Source organism: Lepisma saccharinum, chromosome 20 (genome assembly GCF_977018435.1).
Source record: "Lepisma saccharinum chromosome 20, izLepSacc3.1, whole genome shotgun sequence".
Lineage (NCBI taxonomy): Eukaryota > Metazoa > Arthropoda > Insecta > Zygentoma > Lepismatidae > Lepisma > Lepisma saccharinum.
The window spans coordinates 67,055,646-67,073,444 of NC_139248.1; the positions used below are offsets into that span (position 1 = coordinate 67,055,646).

Here is a 17,799-nt window from a genome sequence, read left to right on the forward strand (position 1 = left end):
GCACTACTTGCACCTTATACACTCGCGTATGCAAATCCAAGTGTAAAATGCGATGCAAACTGACATACATCATATGCAGTGCTTGTGATCTGCGGCGCACTGATCTTCGTGGACTTCTCTGGATGTTGGCCTGTACACAGTTGATGTTTTCCTGTGTCCTTACAGCTCGGGGTCAGTCAGGAGAGGTGCTGTTTTGTACTAAACCCTCCTCGCTCCACTTCGCTACCCAGCACCGAATGGTGTGGCTGTTTGGTGCGTCTCTGCGGTGGCCTAGTCGGTGGAAAGCTTGTTGGGTTGCAACAATGGACTTGCTTTCAATAAACAGCTCCACCACGCGAACACGGTCTTGCACATTCCACTTCCCCATCACAACTGATTCTCCCACTATTCGTGCACACACTTTACTGCCGCCAGTGCGTGCAGACCAGTGTTGGCTTTGCAGTAGCCAATCGCAATCGGGTGTCCTTTCTGGATCACCTTGTATATATGAAGCATTATTAAATACAAAACCAGTAATAAAACTTTTAAATCCATTAATTTAGATTTTGCAGTCAAAATATATTCGACTAACATCAAGTTAGCACTATATATATATTTAAGTTCAATTGAGAATCTTTATCAGCATTTACTTTCGACATTGTGCCATATTTAGAGACAGATATGTTATTTCAAAACCATGACTTCTTCCCGATACTATTTAACTGTGAATCATTTTTTTCTTTAATGTTCTAAGATAAATAAAGCTACATATTTTTAGTTTGTTTCAAGTCCACCTTAAGCACAGATAGTCTAATCTGAGAGGCATCTCCTGAACGCATGCGGTGCATGCTGCTCATGCATCAATTGTGGGAAAAAGGACAGCTTGCTCTGCGACGACATTAATGAGCATTTCTACATTATAATTTCTTCATATAGGAGTAGTATTTATTGAACACGAGAGCGCTCAACTAAGTTTATATTACATTTCTTGGATCTGAAGTGACGCATGCATCAATTGTGGGAAAATAATTATTACTTTCTTTCACTTGCAGTGTAAAGTGGGATCAGAACCCCTATGTGCCTCTGCTGGGTATCAGACCCATGACCCTGTGAACCACAACACCATTGAGGAGGCAGAAATGAAGCTAAATCACATGGATTGATTGATTTGCTTTATTTTACTTCACCTTTTTGTAACACTTTTGGCTAATTTGCGAAGATAGGGACGAGTGATGATATGATGAATGGACACTCACAAACATCCATGCCCAGGCCGGGATTCGAACCTGGGACCCCTGGCATCGTACCGCAATGTGCTAACCACTCCAGCACGGAGGCCAGCTACATCACATGGAGCGTAGGATTATTTGGGCACTAAATTTACCTATCTATGTCCTCATATTCTCAGATTGAAAATTCTGGCCAAATCTATACGAGCTATGCAATGGGCACTCAATTCAAACATTTGCAACTTCAATGTCAGCATTCTGTATTGCTTGCAGAAGAAGAAAAAATATGCCATTGGGACATGCGTAACCTTTACATTATTTTATGTCCCAGGTTCAATACCCAGTGGAGACATATTGCACAGTGGTTTGGATCCCACTTTAAGCTGCAGGTCCAACCCCGATTAGCCCATCTGTGCATGAAGTGGACCTAGAATTGAATTCAACAACAACAACAACATTACTTTACTTTTTGGTTGTTTCCTCCATATCTTGTTCTTAGCTTTCACTCTGTAGTAAAAGGAAAGGAGATTTGTTTCTTAAACTACCCAGCACATTTAGCTTTTCTATGAGAAACACACGCTATCCTCTGTGACAGAGTGGCTAGCCTAGCATGCTACAATGCCAGAGTCCCAGGTTTGAATACTGTCCTGAGCATGGGTGTTCTTTGCGAGTGTCCCTTCATCAATTTCATCATATCATCATTCATCATCATCCTCACAATTAGTTAAAAGTGAGATAGAAGCAAAGTAAAACAAACTAAAGAAAGTGATCTATCAGAAATGCACTGTTATAGAGCGACCACAAGGAAAAAACCTTTAACGAAAAGTCCCCGCGCAGCTTTCTCTTCTTCCGCTCAGCTCGGGCCATAACGAAGCATGGTCCACTCTCCCCCTCCCCTAGTCGTGGGAGTACGGTGAACAGGAGTCGCGGTTCTGCGCAGGTTGTTTTGCTTGTGGTTCCACTATATCGGTTTCACCATTTATACCTTAACTGGGAATTTATTATGTAACACATGACAGGAAGTCAAATAAGGGCATGTGAGATCATAAAAGGCCTCCCTGGTGACGTAGTGGTAACACTGTTGCCTTGTAATCAAGAAGTCCCAGGATGGAGGCACATAATTGATCGGATCTCGCTTCAAACTGTAGACCCAGTCTCAATTAGCCTATCTGTCCATAAAGTGGATTTATTTGTTTTATTTATTCAATGTTTTGGATGGCGAAGTTAAGTCACAAGCCTTTTCTTCCACGTAACCATCTCTACTTTACATTTTATAAATTGATTTTTATAGCTAACTGTATGTTAAATATATAAAAACTAAAAACATTAAGATACCAAAAAAAGAAAAACACAAGAAAAAATAAAAGAGAAAGATGCAAAAAACAATATCACAAAATTAAACAAAGAGATGTGAGATTGCACATTAAACATGAAAAATAATATGTTTTCAGGTCATTTACATTTACTAACAACAATAGTTACTAGAATCTTTAAAGAAGAAAAAACTTACTGGAAAGCTACAGCTGTGATGTTCACAAATGCAATGTTGTAGATGGCGTAGCTGATCATCCTTGCTTCATTATAGAGAGATTCAGCATTCCGTACATTGTAGCAAACTTTGATTCCCCATGCCAGGAACAGAACTTCTCCTAAAGACGAAATAATAAAGTAAACAATTGTTGGAAATTCTCTGCTGATATTAAAAGTATATATAAAAATATATAATAAAATACTTACGTTTTGTGAGTATCTGTTTTACGAAAGAACAAAGTTTCGGGATGCAACTGTTCCCTTCTTCAAGTTCTCATTCTAGGCCAGTATGATCACTTCTTAGCCACGTCAATTAAGACAAGGATAGAGGCCTAGAATGAGAACCTGAAGAAGGGAACAGTTGGATCCCAAAACGTTGTTCTTTCGTAAAACAGATGCTTCAGCATCTTCTTCCTTCCTTTTCTTTCATGTTTTGTTAAAAAATTGGTCAGAGAAATAAATGATTTTCACTCTTCTTGAGCAGCTACATAAAATCCTATAGTCTCATCTTGTAGACCAGAACGAGAGCTATATATTTATATATTTATATATTCCCTGACATAATATAATCATTGCAGCCCCAATAGTTCCCAAGATAATGTAGCAAAACTAGCGAGAGAAAATTCAAACTTCAACAAAACCTATTCTGCAGAACAGTAGTTCTCTATGCGGTCCACGTGCATTATATACAGAAGGAGCAGAAAAAGAGAGCATTGAATAAAGGCATTTTATCAGCACTTTTTGAAAACATTTCCAGAGCCTTTATTTACCTTTCTCGACTATAATTTTGCACCTTAAAATCCCTTCCCTAGTGATAACAAATACTCATCCCTGCAGACAACTTTTGCAAGATATTTCATTCCTAATTACTTACGAGGGACGTCCAGAAAGTAGTACCCATTTGATAATAGAAAAAGAAGAAAAAAAGTTATTTGAACAAAGCCTCTTTACTCTGAAAGTACATACCTTGATCCAGGTGTAGACGAAACTAAAAATAATTCAGGCATTAGCCCCTTTATCTCAGGAGCCAGTTTTCTTTTCATTGGATTAAAAGTAATTAATTCTGGCACCAGAGTGGTCTCCTAAAGAACGTTCTACAGGTAACAGCATGAATAACTATGGCGGTCTCTACTATATGGCTGCAGATTTTAAAATTCGGCTAGCAATGGTGCAAAAATTTATAATGGCACATTTATTATCCTGATTTATTGATACACGCAATACGGAAAACACACACACACAAAAAAACACATACTGTACTCGTTATTTAAAAAAAGTGAAATTTCCGTAAGCGAACTCAAAATATTAAGATATATTTTTCTTAGAAGTGAATTAAAAAATTCAGTTTTTAGGTGAAATTTTTTAGGTGTCATGGCGACCGTGAGCCCTACATTTTTCTATGCCTGCCATGAGCTATTTTTCTACATAAGGACCATGGCATCACACCGGGAGACTTCTACCACCAGTTCATTGGCGGAAGGATAAGCAGGCGGCATCCAAGGATGGTTGGTATGGCTCAGTTGTGTATGAGCTTTCATGCACGTTGCATTACAGTAGTGGTTGTGTATACGTTTCTGTGGGCAGTCAAGATGAGCCAGAAAATCGAGAATCATGCCAGGTGTGAAGTGCGAGCTGTCGTCCACCAGAAAAACTTGACCTTCAAAATGAAAGCAATTTTTGAGGGAAAAGCATTTTCATGTCTACAAAAAGCTCCAGCAAAGGTTAACAAAAGTTTCTCAATGGACTGGCGGAAGAAGTGTATGGCAAGGGTATACAAAACTTGTTTTCTGGTACGTATTTTCAGAGCAAAGAGGTCTTGTTCCAATAACTTCTTTTATTCTTGTGCTCCCTCTGTCCATAAAAATTTGCATTGAACTTATCTGAATTGAAGGCATATGATCTGTGAGTCTGATGCATCAGTTTCTTATTTATATAATTGGAATAGACGTACATTGAAATCTAGACTATCAATTTGCCAACTTTTATGGCTGAATACATTGAATGTTCAACATGATCTAGATTCTGAAGGTCCTGGGTTCTAGTTTCAGTCAAGACAGACATATTCTTTGTTTGCTCTTTTATCTTTTTCATCCAACAACCATTTATGACCATCATTGCAATTAACATAATAAGCTACACATGTGACATTAACTAATACAGCATGCCCATAAAGTGAATCTCACTTTGAATTATTTATAATTGATTTCATAATCGATAAATCCATATGCAATATCTGTCACATGGAAGACCATGCCATCTGATTCTTTCGGTGTAGTTAATTGTAGCGTAGTTGCTGTTGCCCACGAGAGACACTGAATGCTCTTCCATGCAGTATGCCATTTCATAGTGTTAAGAAAGAATTTTGCGTCCTGCAATTTGATTTATCAACACATCAAGCACAAATTGCTCATTCCGCCTATACAACGTGAGCTGCAAAGACTGCGAGTGAGAATTGAAGAAACTGCAGTGACAGTGACAGTTGAAATGTTGTGCAGAGTCTGGCAGGAGATGGACCATTGCATCGATATTTGTCCCCTTTCACTCAGGCTCACTCTGGGGCACGATAATGTAATGTCAGGGATTGTAAAAGCTGACCATCTTGGGCATCATGCAACTCATAAAACATCACCTAGTACTTAATAAATTGTTGAAAGTGGGCCCACTTTACAGTAGGGATGGGACCGATTAATCGGTATCTGCCAATATAGGCATGCAGGTGTATCGGTAAAATTAAATGCATGGCCATGAAATTAGGCAGGTGGCAGAAGTTCATGCTGTTGCCAAGTCGGAGCACAACCCTGTGTGTTTGGAGGTTTAATCGCTTCCCATATTATCCCGAGTAAACTCGGGCAGGTACTAGGTGCATTTTATATATATTATCCCGCATATAATCAGGACAAACTACCTTTTTTTGTTCCATTTTTTTCATCCTGTACAAACTCCCTGCCACAAAGTACAGTAAATGCCCACTTGGAAGCAGCACCTTCCTCAGCTTCATGCTTGGAATGTGTAGCAAAGTGAGAGATGTCAAAGGCAAGAACATTCACAGAGAATCATGTTACTACTGCCAAAATTGCAATGTCCCCTTATGTGTAGCTCCATGCTTCATAGTTCACCACACTGTGCATATCAAATATCTAATAATTTCAGAATCAGAACAGCCATATGTAACATTTTAAAAACATATGTACTACATTTAAAGGCAAGATAATATGATTATGTTTATTATGATAAAAATGTATATTCTTCATTAGCCAGAATATACTCGGGAAAATAAAATTTGTTCATTATATATACATAATGCTTAAAAGTGAGTGAACTGAATTGTTTAAACTTTCATTTCATATATACAATATTTAGAAGCAGTACATTGTAAACTTTTTGGAAAAATAAGTTTTCTAACATTACGTTCATGAAAAATGAACATTTTTCATGCATGTGAGTGCAGCCATTTAACTCGGGGATAATAAAACATGTATTCTTAGTAACCAGAATACAATATAGAACAAAGAAACTGGATTTAAAGAATTCCAAAATTTCTGACCTAATCTCAGAAATTAGTTTGTAAGGCAAGTGGTTAAGAGAATAAAGAATTTGTTGTACCAAGGTAGAGTTGGTCTTTGATATACACGTGACACAAACCAACAGTATTTGCTCAAAAGGTCAGGCATGACACAAAAGTTCCCTAGAGAGAGGTTGGTTTGACGCTCGAAGTAGGTAACGCAGCCTGGTGGACGTTGCCACAGAGTACGTGGGAATCAGCAATTTTTGCCCCGCTCTTGCTTTGCTTTTCCCACACAGTGGTGCCCACAGGGTGGTTCATGATGTGCCTGCATCATGGGAATTTTGGGGGGGACAACATTTTATACCAATTCTATATATCTTCACACAAAAATGGGGGGGGGGGGGGGATCATATAGTTTGATTGAGTTGTTATTGATTTTTAATTTTGGTTATTATGTATAGTTTTTCTACCTACCTGTGGGAGATCCCGGCGATAGGTTTGAAATGAAACACCACCTCTTATGTCTTTAGAATCTGTTTGGTTGGAGGGGGAAAGGCGAGGTATTCGCATTAATATAAGGTTAGTTGAGCAGACAAACTATGCAGAATAAGATTGACTAACAATGTCAGTAACCCTAAGGTATCTAAAGTAAACATACATATATTGCTTAAATATGTCTGTATTATACAGTGACGCAACCACAGGGGGAGCAGGGGGTCATTGCCCCCCCCCAATCTTTGATGGAAGTCACATCTAGGGTAGCAAGGGGGGACAAACATTGACGGCCAAGGGCATCTGCAGGGGGGCCCAGAGGAGCAATTACCCCCTTAAATTTTAAATTTTATGCAAATAATAATACATTTTGTAAAATTTTCTTGCTTGCTACGCTCCCACTATCTGCTTTTCCGTTTTCGTCAAGTTCAGAACTGTAGCTAGGGTCGGCGGGAGTCTGCCATGGGTGCCGAATGATTTTAAAAAAGTGTTGTAAAAGAGAGGATGCCATGGCATCCAGTGAAATTATTTGCACCCTATTAAATCAATATTGTTGTCAATTGCAAAAATTGGATCTAAAAATGTTCTTGCTCGCTTTGCTCGCATTCTCCTTCTTTTCTGTAATGTAATGTATGTCAATAATATGTGTTGTATATTTGTATTAAATAAGCTTTGAATACGTGCAGAATTTAGTGTTAGCTTGTTGCAAATGTATTTTCTTATTTTTTGTCGCTCCATGCTGTATATGTGTAAAACATATGTTGTACATGAAAGTTACACATGTATCTTCAGAATGCATTTATCATTCATTTTCTGTCATTCAATAATACAGTTTGTGTGCTTGATTTCTATTATTAGCTAATGTGAAATTGACGGTGTTGAAAAAATATTTCAAATCATTTGTTCCAAACAAATGCTTTAGCACAGACTTCTAACCCCCCTTTTGCGTAATTTATGAGGATAATACTAGTACTACTACTACCACTAGTAGTAATAATGTCATTATTATTATTGGTACGTTTATCCTGGTACTTAGTCCCCCAGACAAAAATTATTCGTGGTTGCACCTCTGGTATTCGAGTCACTTGGGATAATATGCCAATCGGGGTTAAATGCTCACCCCCTCGTATCTCGCGCAACGTTAATGTTATGACCATTCTGCAACTCTTGTTTGAAAGCGCCCTCCGTGGTGAGACGAGGCAGCAGGTATGGAGCTTGTGAGAAGAATTTGAAGCCATCCAGGGTTAATTTCATGAGGTAAGAAGACAATTTTTGAGGTAATAATGTTTTGGACGTTGCTGTATTAACAGTGTGCAATAATATTCCCAAGAGAGAAAGAAACTGAATTATATTTGGTGTAAAGATCAAGAGTCAGGGAAACATATCTGCAGAGTGAAACTGCCGCATGGTGCTCAGAGTTTCCAACCCAGTGATTCAATTTTCAGCTTGTACCTGTGGGGTGATATGTACACAGAAATTAAGTACAATATGCCCATGGGCATTATTATGAGAAGAAATGACCACAATGTGTCTGGATCCAGTGTATTCATTGTAGTATGTGGATGCATGAAATATGTATCAAATTCACGTCCATGTGTCCAAAGTGCAATGCAATTTCTCACAAATGTAAACAGTAAAAGAGGCTATAGTAAATCAAAATAAATGGTGTTAGAAACACTATGCTTGTCTGTACAAATGATGTTCTGTTTACGAAACAAACTAATCTATACCTGCTAAAACAAATGGCTGAATATAATTTAACAGAAATTAACAAATGCATATATTATGGACTAATTTACCCCTATGTTGAATATGGCATAATAGCTTGGGGTGGATCATTTTATAATAATACTGTCAGAATACTGAGACTTCAAAAGAGAGCACTTAGAATAATGTACAAACTAGGCTGTAGAGAATCTTGCAAAGAGTTATTCAGGGAAAAACAAATAATGACAATATACTCCCTATACATCTATAAGGCTATAACGTTTGTTCTAAATACTGGAAGCATGACTAAAAATAACCAATTACACAAACACAATACAAGGGGGAAAGATAATTATTACCAGAACCAACACAGACTCAATATCTCAAAACAATCACCAATGAATGCCGGAAAAATATTCTACAACCAGCTGCCTCATGACATAAAACTGATATCTCCAAAAGATAAACAAATACAAACAATAAAAAAATATTTGACAGATAGAGCTCTCTACAGTATCGGAGAATTCATGGAACAGGACAATACAAGGTCAATGTACTAAAAAATATGTATTTTAATTGTATTCTTATTTCAATCATGCAACAATGATAATGTGTTTTTTATTTTTATTGTAGTGTAATGAAGTGTATTTTTTCATTTTTACTTTGGTGTAGTGATGTAATGTACTACACAATGTTTCTTCTTTTTTGTTATGATGTACTTAACTAATTATTATTTCATTATGTATCTTGACGTTTTCCATGCCCTTTTAAACAAGGGTCAACGGAAGAAAAATAAAATTCAAATTCAAATTCAGTTAATGCTGTGTATTATTTTCCTTTAAATATGTCATGTCAAGTATGACAACAATTGTTTCTTGTATTGTGCATTTTACCCCTAATGGGTGGGTATTTTACCCTGAACATGGGGTGATTTGCCAAAATTGACATTCATCTGTTTATTTATCTATGGTTCTTTTGCCATAAGACTTACAACTCCATTAAGCCTTGTTTCCATGATTATGAAAAACTAAATATGCTGACCAAGGCAGTAATTTATTTTATTAAAAAACATAAACTAACGTAACGTTTCAACCTTTTGTACTTGATACAGAGTCTGAAGAAGACCTTGCTAGAAGGTTGAAACGTTACGTTAGTTTATGTTTTTTAATAAAATAAATTAAAGACTTACAGTAATAAAACGTATAGGTAACAATAACAAAACATGTAGCTTTCATTTGACATCCTTTTCATTGCAACACTTCTTCATTTAGCGAAGCTATAAACTGTCTAAAAAAAAGTTGGGCGCATTATCCAGAGTGACACTATATTTTTCCGCTCTGACAAAAATAATTTGAGTAATTAATTCGGCATAAACCAGGGGGGGGGGGAATGTTCTACCTTTTTGGGGGGGAGCGCATCATGGGCCTTGGGGGAGATGGACACCCCTGTTCCCACATGTGGCACCAGCGCAATTCTGCTCTAAAACCTATTTTCATATCCGTGCGTTTAGTGATAATTTTACTGATCTGATACATCTATAAATATCATACAACATTCTCCCATTATATTATAATTTTTATGGATATAACTAAATAATCTTCCTTACTTTTTTAAAAAGTAATGTCTAAATATGCAGTTTCTTTTGCATTGGAAAAGTTTGGTCTATCTGAAAACATGCATTTATTAACACTTAGAGTGCTAATCTAATCACGTATATATACGGAGTTCCCGAACTTCTCTAGTGTGTGGATCACTTATATATACTAAGTTGAATTCAAAATTTATTTCAAGGGTCATTTGCGATACATTTATGGAGTTAGCAATCCTGAGTAATGTTTGGACATCATACTTCCTCATACTGCCACTAGATGGTGGGCAAATGCTCATAACGGTTCTGTTCGTGTTCGTGTTCATGCTTGCTTCCCTTTTCTACTGTGCAGGCGATTAGGGGGGACAGTTGCCCCCAATTTTCGCCACTTTTGCCCCCCCCCACTATGCTAAATCTTGTATACAAAGGAAAATATATTGTCTTTGCCCCCCTAGTCATGGCACCTTCCCCCCCCCAGTTTTGGGACCCAATCGCTGCCACTGCATGTCATATATCTTGTCAACTTTTTTATTTTGAAACGTCCAAGGTAGCCATGTGGTTATAATGTAGCATATCATATTTCAAAATAAAGAGGAAGAATCAATCTTTTCAACAGCGTATGATACATATATTTTACATTTTTAGTTTTTGAGATATGATTTTTTTAAAAAGTAGTGAAAATGGTCAGCATTCTTGGGACAGAAAGTGACTTAGAGGTCAGCACTTTAAGTGTTAAGGAGGACAATGTCGGCAGAATATTGTTTATCAGTAAATTTTATTGGTGCTTCTATCGTTATCAGCCAACATTTCATATCGGTCCATCCCTGTTTTATAGACACCCTGTCAAGAGTAAGTGCAACTTCTATAATTACTCACTCATGTAATTCACTGACTACTGTCATTTTTGACATTTATTATCCAAAAATAACTAAATCAGCGATTGAAAATAATGTGCAAATGCATTGGGCATTGTTACACAAAACAATTTTTACACTTACCAATGGCGAGGCTGTGGTCCCACCAGTTGTAGCTGCACTGATTGAACTTGAGTCCGCCACTGTCCCTGATAACCTCGGCTGTTGGAGGGGCACTCAGTGTCCAAGTCCCCAGGTAGATGAGCATCACTAAGATGATAGGGAACATCCATTGCAGAAGCTGCTTGTCTGTTAGCTTCACTTTGTGAGCTGATTTCACTCTATAAGTCAATGATACCCTGCAAGAAACACACCACTCTAAGTATGCATATACAACAAATTATAACAGTTTACTGCAGTATGCACATAGGCACTTTTACTCTTCGATAAAAATAAAAGCTAAACTGTAAAATACTTGCCTCAGAGCATATGTATGAATTCAATGGGATCTGGATTAATAAAATTTGCAATTTTTAACGTCTACGGAGAAAAATTCATGCATAATTCCTGGAGCCAATAATTCACACATAATTCCTGGAATTCCCAGTGAGTAGCCACCCTGTTTCACCCACTGAGAGGTGTGCTGTTCTCATGAGGAGGGGAATTTTGAACACTTGGTTGGCACATTCACAGCAGAAGGAAGGGCAGGCAACCGACATACAGGGAACAGGTATTTCAGATGGGAAGAGGAAAAGAATTTGCCCTTTAAGGACTTGATAATATTTGCAACAGCATGGTCAGTCTCCATATTTGCGCAAAACATACATCTGGCAACGATAGCCCACTTACACTCGTACTGTGTAATTTTGATCCAATATTTTTAAGGTTTTGTAAAAGTTTTCGCTTTCATTAAGAAGAATTAAAATACCAATTCAGGAAAGTAATAACATAGCCTGTGGTGCAACAGCCCTTGTGGGTGCCGGACTCACTCCCACCAGTTACAGGGTGATGTATGGTCAACATGACAAACCCATAATTAATTTATTGTAGGTTTCAAAGACAGAGTTACGCTATTCACTCGTAGCTCACTAATTTCCTCACGATGGTGGATCGCCACCGGTTCAATACACAGGCCGAAATCTCAAGAGAAAAGTTGTTACGCTTCCCCCCCAGGAAACTCGTACCTGCATGTGTCTCGTAGCCTGAGTCCAAAGTATGCCACCTTAGATTGGACGGCCATGATTTGGGACTTAAATAAAGTGATAGAAAACAAAGTTCAAAACTACTCAAAGATAATTGAATAATGTAGGCCAGGCTGCACCTTGGACAAAACTGCTGTATAAAGAATCAAATTGAGGCACTACTAAGTGTATGAGGATAAACTTCCTGGCCTATAATCACTGCCATATGCAGGAGGAGAGTTAATGGGGCTCCAGCCCCTCTCGAAATTTTGAGAGAATAAAAATTTATAAATGAAAGTAGTAAAGAACTGAATTAAACCAAAGTGATAAATACAAGTTCCCCTTAAAATAACCCCATTTTTGTCTTTGAACAACTTTTAAAACGAAGGTGAATAATGATAAGAAATAGTTTTATAGTATCGCACCCCTACCTAGAATGTTGATGTGATATCCAATTTTACAATTCCAGCCCCCTTCACAGAAAAAAAATGAGCTTATGCCTATAATGGTCAAGATTTTCCATATCAAATGTATTATTAATATATTGCTCTTTAATTTTTAGTCAACAATAAAAATACTTAAAAATATTTCCTTGAAGCATTTGTGTGCCACTAAATAATGAAGAAATTCTCTCCAGATATCAGCCAGGTCAATTGCAGATGGGACATTCTGCGAAAAGTGATCCTACTCCATGTAGATAACAAAATGAATTCCACTGAAAATTACTGTTTTTTTAAAAAATTGCATTAAGCCTAAATGTTTGTGAATTCATAGAATTTGTATCTGTAGCTTGTAAGCTTCACAGACAACTTATGCCAAACTTTGCTACGTTTCTGAATCAACACACACGTAACACATTTTCATTAATGCTATTCATGCATTCAGGCTGTGTCATCATCCTGAAGTTTTTTTTTTTCACATGTTAGCAGACACCACAAAGTAAAAAGGTAAAGTTCCCCGTCCATATAGCACCATGCCATGAAGACACATTTAGGGGATTGGGGGGGGGGGGGTACGGCCCCATATATTCTTGATCTCTGCCATTTTGGAGGTGATGTGATCAGCACCATGCTCCGGCTGCATTTACCCCCCCCCCAGGTACCTATTGATTTGAGGCTGGGTGAGCCCAAGAGCCACATTATGTGAGGACAAGGCCAGAAAAATTCCAACCTTATATCACTTATCCTGGAAATTGAACCCAGGCCTCCCGCATGTCAGTCAGACACCGCACCGACTAGACCACCATGGCTGACAACACTATAAAGTACCTAATTCTGTGAAATTATTTCATTATGAATATTTTAATCCAATATCATGTCTAGAACCTTACATTTTAAGAATGAAATGTCACACACGTAATGCTGGAATGCCCTACATATGCTTCCGGCAAGCTCTGAATCATATCTGGAACTAACTTGGCCGATATCCCAAGGGAATCTCTAATCATATCTAGCTTAGAATATATGAAGTACTCCCTTACCTCCAAGTCTTCATGAGGAGTGCAGTATACGTAACACAGAATCCCATGTGTCTTGTCCATTTTGTAGCAATGCAGGAGTATAGATCTAGAACAGGAAAAATGGCTCCCATCTAAGAAAAAGAAAGCCTGTATTAGAAAGCTGCAAGTAAATATTTGTTACAACTGATAGAAGAGAGAATATATTATTCAAATTATCACTAAAGAAGCTAATGAAAAAAACAACATAAAAAGTATAGAGATATGCTACAAAAGTACTTTTGCCCTCCTCCACTGGAAAACAATCCATGAAGGAACAGTCCCGAATAATACAAGGGGAAAGAAATTAGCAAATAGGTCATAAACTGATGTGGGGATAGCTGAAAATGATAGTAAGAAGTTTCTAAAGGTGTCATTAGGTGGCAGCACAATCCAGCTTGATGATTCAGTTAACAATCTCTAGATAGCAGATGCACGCATGGGCAGCTCAGTTTCAAAATGGCGACCGTACTCTAGGACTGTATGAGGAGATGATTCAAGCTGACAGGCAAATGATGATAGACAGCATAGCAACTGCAATAGGGTGTTCTCATTGTTCAGCCATGTCAAATTCGCGGACCGCATGCTTGCTCCTGTGTACATTTCCTTTTCCTTTTCTCGTGAAACAAGCCTCGATGCATCTGAAGTTCACCAGATTAGCCTATTTTCCCTGCACGGTACAATCTGGATAACAAAAAACTGATTGATAGGTTAGTTCTGAAGTAGTCTTGCTTGCTGGGGAGGGTTGAAGTAAAGGGTTTGCCTTGAATAAAAGTCAGTTTCTGAAAATGTTTCAGACAACCATATCACCTTACTGTTTGACACACACACAGAGGCTGTACTACTGCTAAAACCTTGTGGGAGTATGAAAAGAACTATAAGGACTACAATGCCACGTGTCTTGGCATGGGTGTTCTTCGTGCGATCAAATTCATCATATCATCACTCATCCTCATTGTCGCGATTAGCCAAAAGTGGTAGAAATGTGACGCGAAATAACAAAATTCAAAACAAACAAAAAAAATCAGAAATACAGTTCAGAAGAGGATTGATGACTTAGCAGGTGATTTTGCTGATTTTCTTGAATTTTCGCTCGGAAGAGACGTCTGTGGGGTAGCTCAATTAGCTGTATTCAGTGCCGGCGATTGGGTTCCAAAACTGGAGGGGGTGGGGTCAAGGTGCCAAAACTAAGGGGAAAGGGCAATTTACTTTCTCTTAAGGCGAGGAGATACACTTACGCACCAATTGTGCATTTATTTCAGTATCGCCCGAATGGGCACTGCTACTAAAACAAACCCTGGGTGTATCAAAGAGTATGAATTTGTCTCCATGTTGTAAGTGCAAACATTTTGTTATGTTGATTATGAAGCTGGACACGATGTTTGAAAAATATGATGAATAATAATTTTCGGAATCCCATGTATTCCTTTTGGGGAATCAACTTCTACATCAAGTTACGGCTAATCAAATGGAAGTTTCGACTTTTCCGGTGATGAAATTCATCTTCAAACTGCCCTCTTCCCGTTGACATCTCTTTCTATTCCATCGGAAGTTTTATATTCACAAGAGAATGAATCAAATCATACTCCCATATGATCAAAGCTTATTTCCTTGCCTCCTGGCAGTGTTGCCAAACCTGATGGGCATAAAAGAACTAAGTTAGAACTGACTCTCATGGAGCTAGATTTACGATGGCAGGATAAAGTGCCTTCTAGGGTAATGTTAGCTGTCAAAGGGGTGGGGCACTGCTATTATCGTTAACTCTAAATTGATGACAATTTATTCTTAGCTTTCAACATCTAGATCCGGCGGCATCGTCCATCTCAATAATCCACCGATGGTGGTATGAAATCGAAAGTAAAGAATTCCCTGACGACAATATTATGTCAATTTCACGTCTAACATTGCGCTATAAAGAAGAAGCTGGAGAGATATTTTTTATTTCATATTACATGTAATATCCGCCAGTAAATTCAATTTATCTGAAACCAGAAATTTTTAAGTGCGTTTTTTGCTTATAAAAAATAAAGCATATTACATACATCAGGAAATGTGCATTTGTGTACTCGATTTCGTGTGTTCAGTTTCTGCCATTTTTCTTCTATCTGCATAGTGCAACACTAGCGCATTAGATTTCGTATTCGTCTCATGGATAAATTCACCTCTAACCGTCGTCGTTGCGCCATTACGAAGAAAACAATCCATCTGCTCAACCTCTATACTTCTAGTAACCTTGGATTTATCAGATCCCAGATACCTGTCACAGTCACAGACAAATGAACACCACCTACTTCTTTTTCTTTTTACATTTACTGACTAGTACCTTAAAGGTGTAGAACTAATCATGAATAACAAACAATTATTTAGTAATATGTTTTTTTTTAAAAAAAAATCGAACGTTGAATGATTTATTCTTTCGAATTTGTGGTTGGTAGAATTTTAGGGGGGTACACAAAACAAATGCTTCCGCATTTCAGGGATTGGCCTACATTTTTATATGCTAATTCGCACTGTGGCCTCTTGCCCCCAGGACCTGCAAACAATTTGCTGTATTGATTGTCCTGGCTGTGTGGACAGCAAGCACAGGAAATCTTGACCGGGTGGGCAAGAGCCAGATATTGATAACTTAGGGTGGGCAGATATAAAATGTATGATTTTCACAAACACGTATTCTCTCGCCCAATCCTGCATTTCTTTGTATTCCTTTCGCCTTTTCTCCTTGCTGTTGAATGTCTTATTTACATTTTATCCTCGCACGGGTAATCTGTTCACTAAATCTTCTGATTAAATTTCCCTCTATCCACTCCAATCTAGGAAAGACTAGGAAGTGACTCTATGATATCACCTGCTTGGCTATCATTCCTATCTTTCCTGTGTTAATCTTGATATAACCTTCCTTATTTCTCTAATTGAAGTGTTCCTTCCCTTCATTGTGTCTCCTTGCCCATGCCTTTCAACTGCTCACTGTGTACTTCGGTTCGAAAGTGGATATTTTGTCCTATCCCTTTCAATTAAGAAGGAATTTAACATAGACTATACTTAATTAGCTGATCGAAGTAGATTAGATTAATTGATTTGACTTTGGTTTTCACTTTTGGCTTATTGCGAAGATGAGGATGAATTGTGATAAGATGAAAGGATAGTCACAAACACGCATGGTAAGATCACAAAACAAGGTCCACAGAGGATTATACCGGGTGTGAGTACAGACGCCAGAGCCTCGTTAGCCTGCAAAATACAGTCCAGAGTGTAACGTGGAAGAAAAGTTGACATTTAGGTGCCATATTAGAGTAGGCTATGTTGCTTAATTTATGCGACAATTATGAAAAATATGGAACAAATTCTTTACAAATGGAAGAGAGAGACCAAAAGGCTACAAGAAGTAATTTGTATGTGTGAAACTAGCGCCATCCCTTGGAAAGGAACAAGGCCTAATGCTTCATGGAGTGAAGCAATCTAGCAGCAAAACCAATGGACATTTCCACTCAATTTTTTTTAGAACAATTTTAAAAACTACACCCTGGAAAAATGACCCCTGCAAGTTCTCGTGTTTCTCTGCGTCCAGTTTAAGGCAGAAACGAGACTTCCAAGTTGCGAGGCTAGCGTTGCGCTGAAAACACGCCGCCGCCATGTTACTACGTCACTTCTTAGGGAGAGCTCGTTTGTCGTCTGCTTCGAGCGTCCAGTTCCGGATGGGTAGCCCACGGTGAGCGAATACGTGCAGCAGTTTTACAAATCGGAGCGATAGGAGAAAGGAAAGGTATGCTTTGTAATGATCATTCTCCTATGAAATATCCGTGCTGCTCACGTGCAAGATAAATGAAAGGGTTCAGCTGCGTGTGTTCTCAGGCCATGCGAAAAATATTGCTTATAAAATTGGTTGCTGACCATACACTCAAAAATATTTTTTAAACTTGTATTTATCGATGTTTACCGTAACCTATGTAGTGCACAAATATTTTTGTGCAGATAAGAGAAAATACAATAAGAAGATTACATTAGTTGCACAGTACATATCTATACTTAGTTTATGTATAATTATTACAAGGAAATAATGTGTATAACCATGGGCGTATTTAAGGAGGATTCAACGGGTCCAACCCCCCTCTTTTTTTGGTTCACTAAAATTACCACTTTCCTTGTTCGATCCGCTTGTTCATAAAAAAATTCCTTCGCATTTATTTCATTCGCTTAAATTAGAGACGTATAGGACGGGATACGGATGAGAAGGAAATTTCA

At 38.0% G+C, this 17,799-nt stretch overlaps 1 protein-coding gene across 1 annotated transcript in view; it reads right to left on the reverse strand.

Annotated features, from left to right (window-relative positions):
- The window catches only part of LOC146003312 (putative G-protein coupled receptor CG31760), an 822,492-nt gene that overhangs the window by 12,882 nt on the left and 791,811 nt on the right, over positions 1-17,799 (reverse strand). The window contains exons 10-12 of the mRNA XM_083141570.1: positions 13,546-13,655; positions 11,029-11,243; positions 2,719-2,857 (exon numbers count right to left, since the gene is read on the reverse strand). Coding sequence (XP_082997696.1) covers positions 2,719-2,857; positions 11,029-11,243; positions 13,546-13,655 — 464 coding nt within the window. The remainder of the gene's footprint in view (positions 1-2,718; positions 2,858-11,028; positions 11,244-13,545; positions 13,656-17,799) is intronic.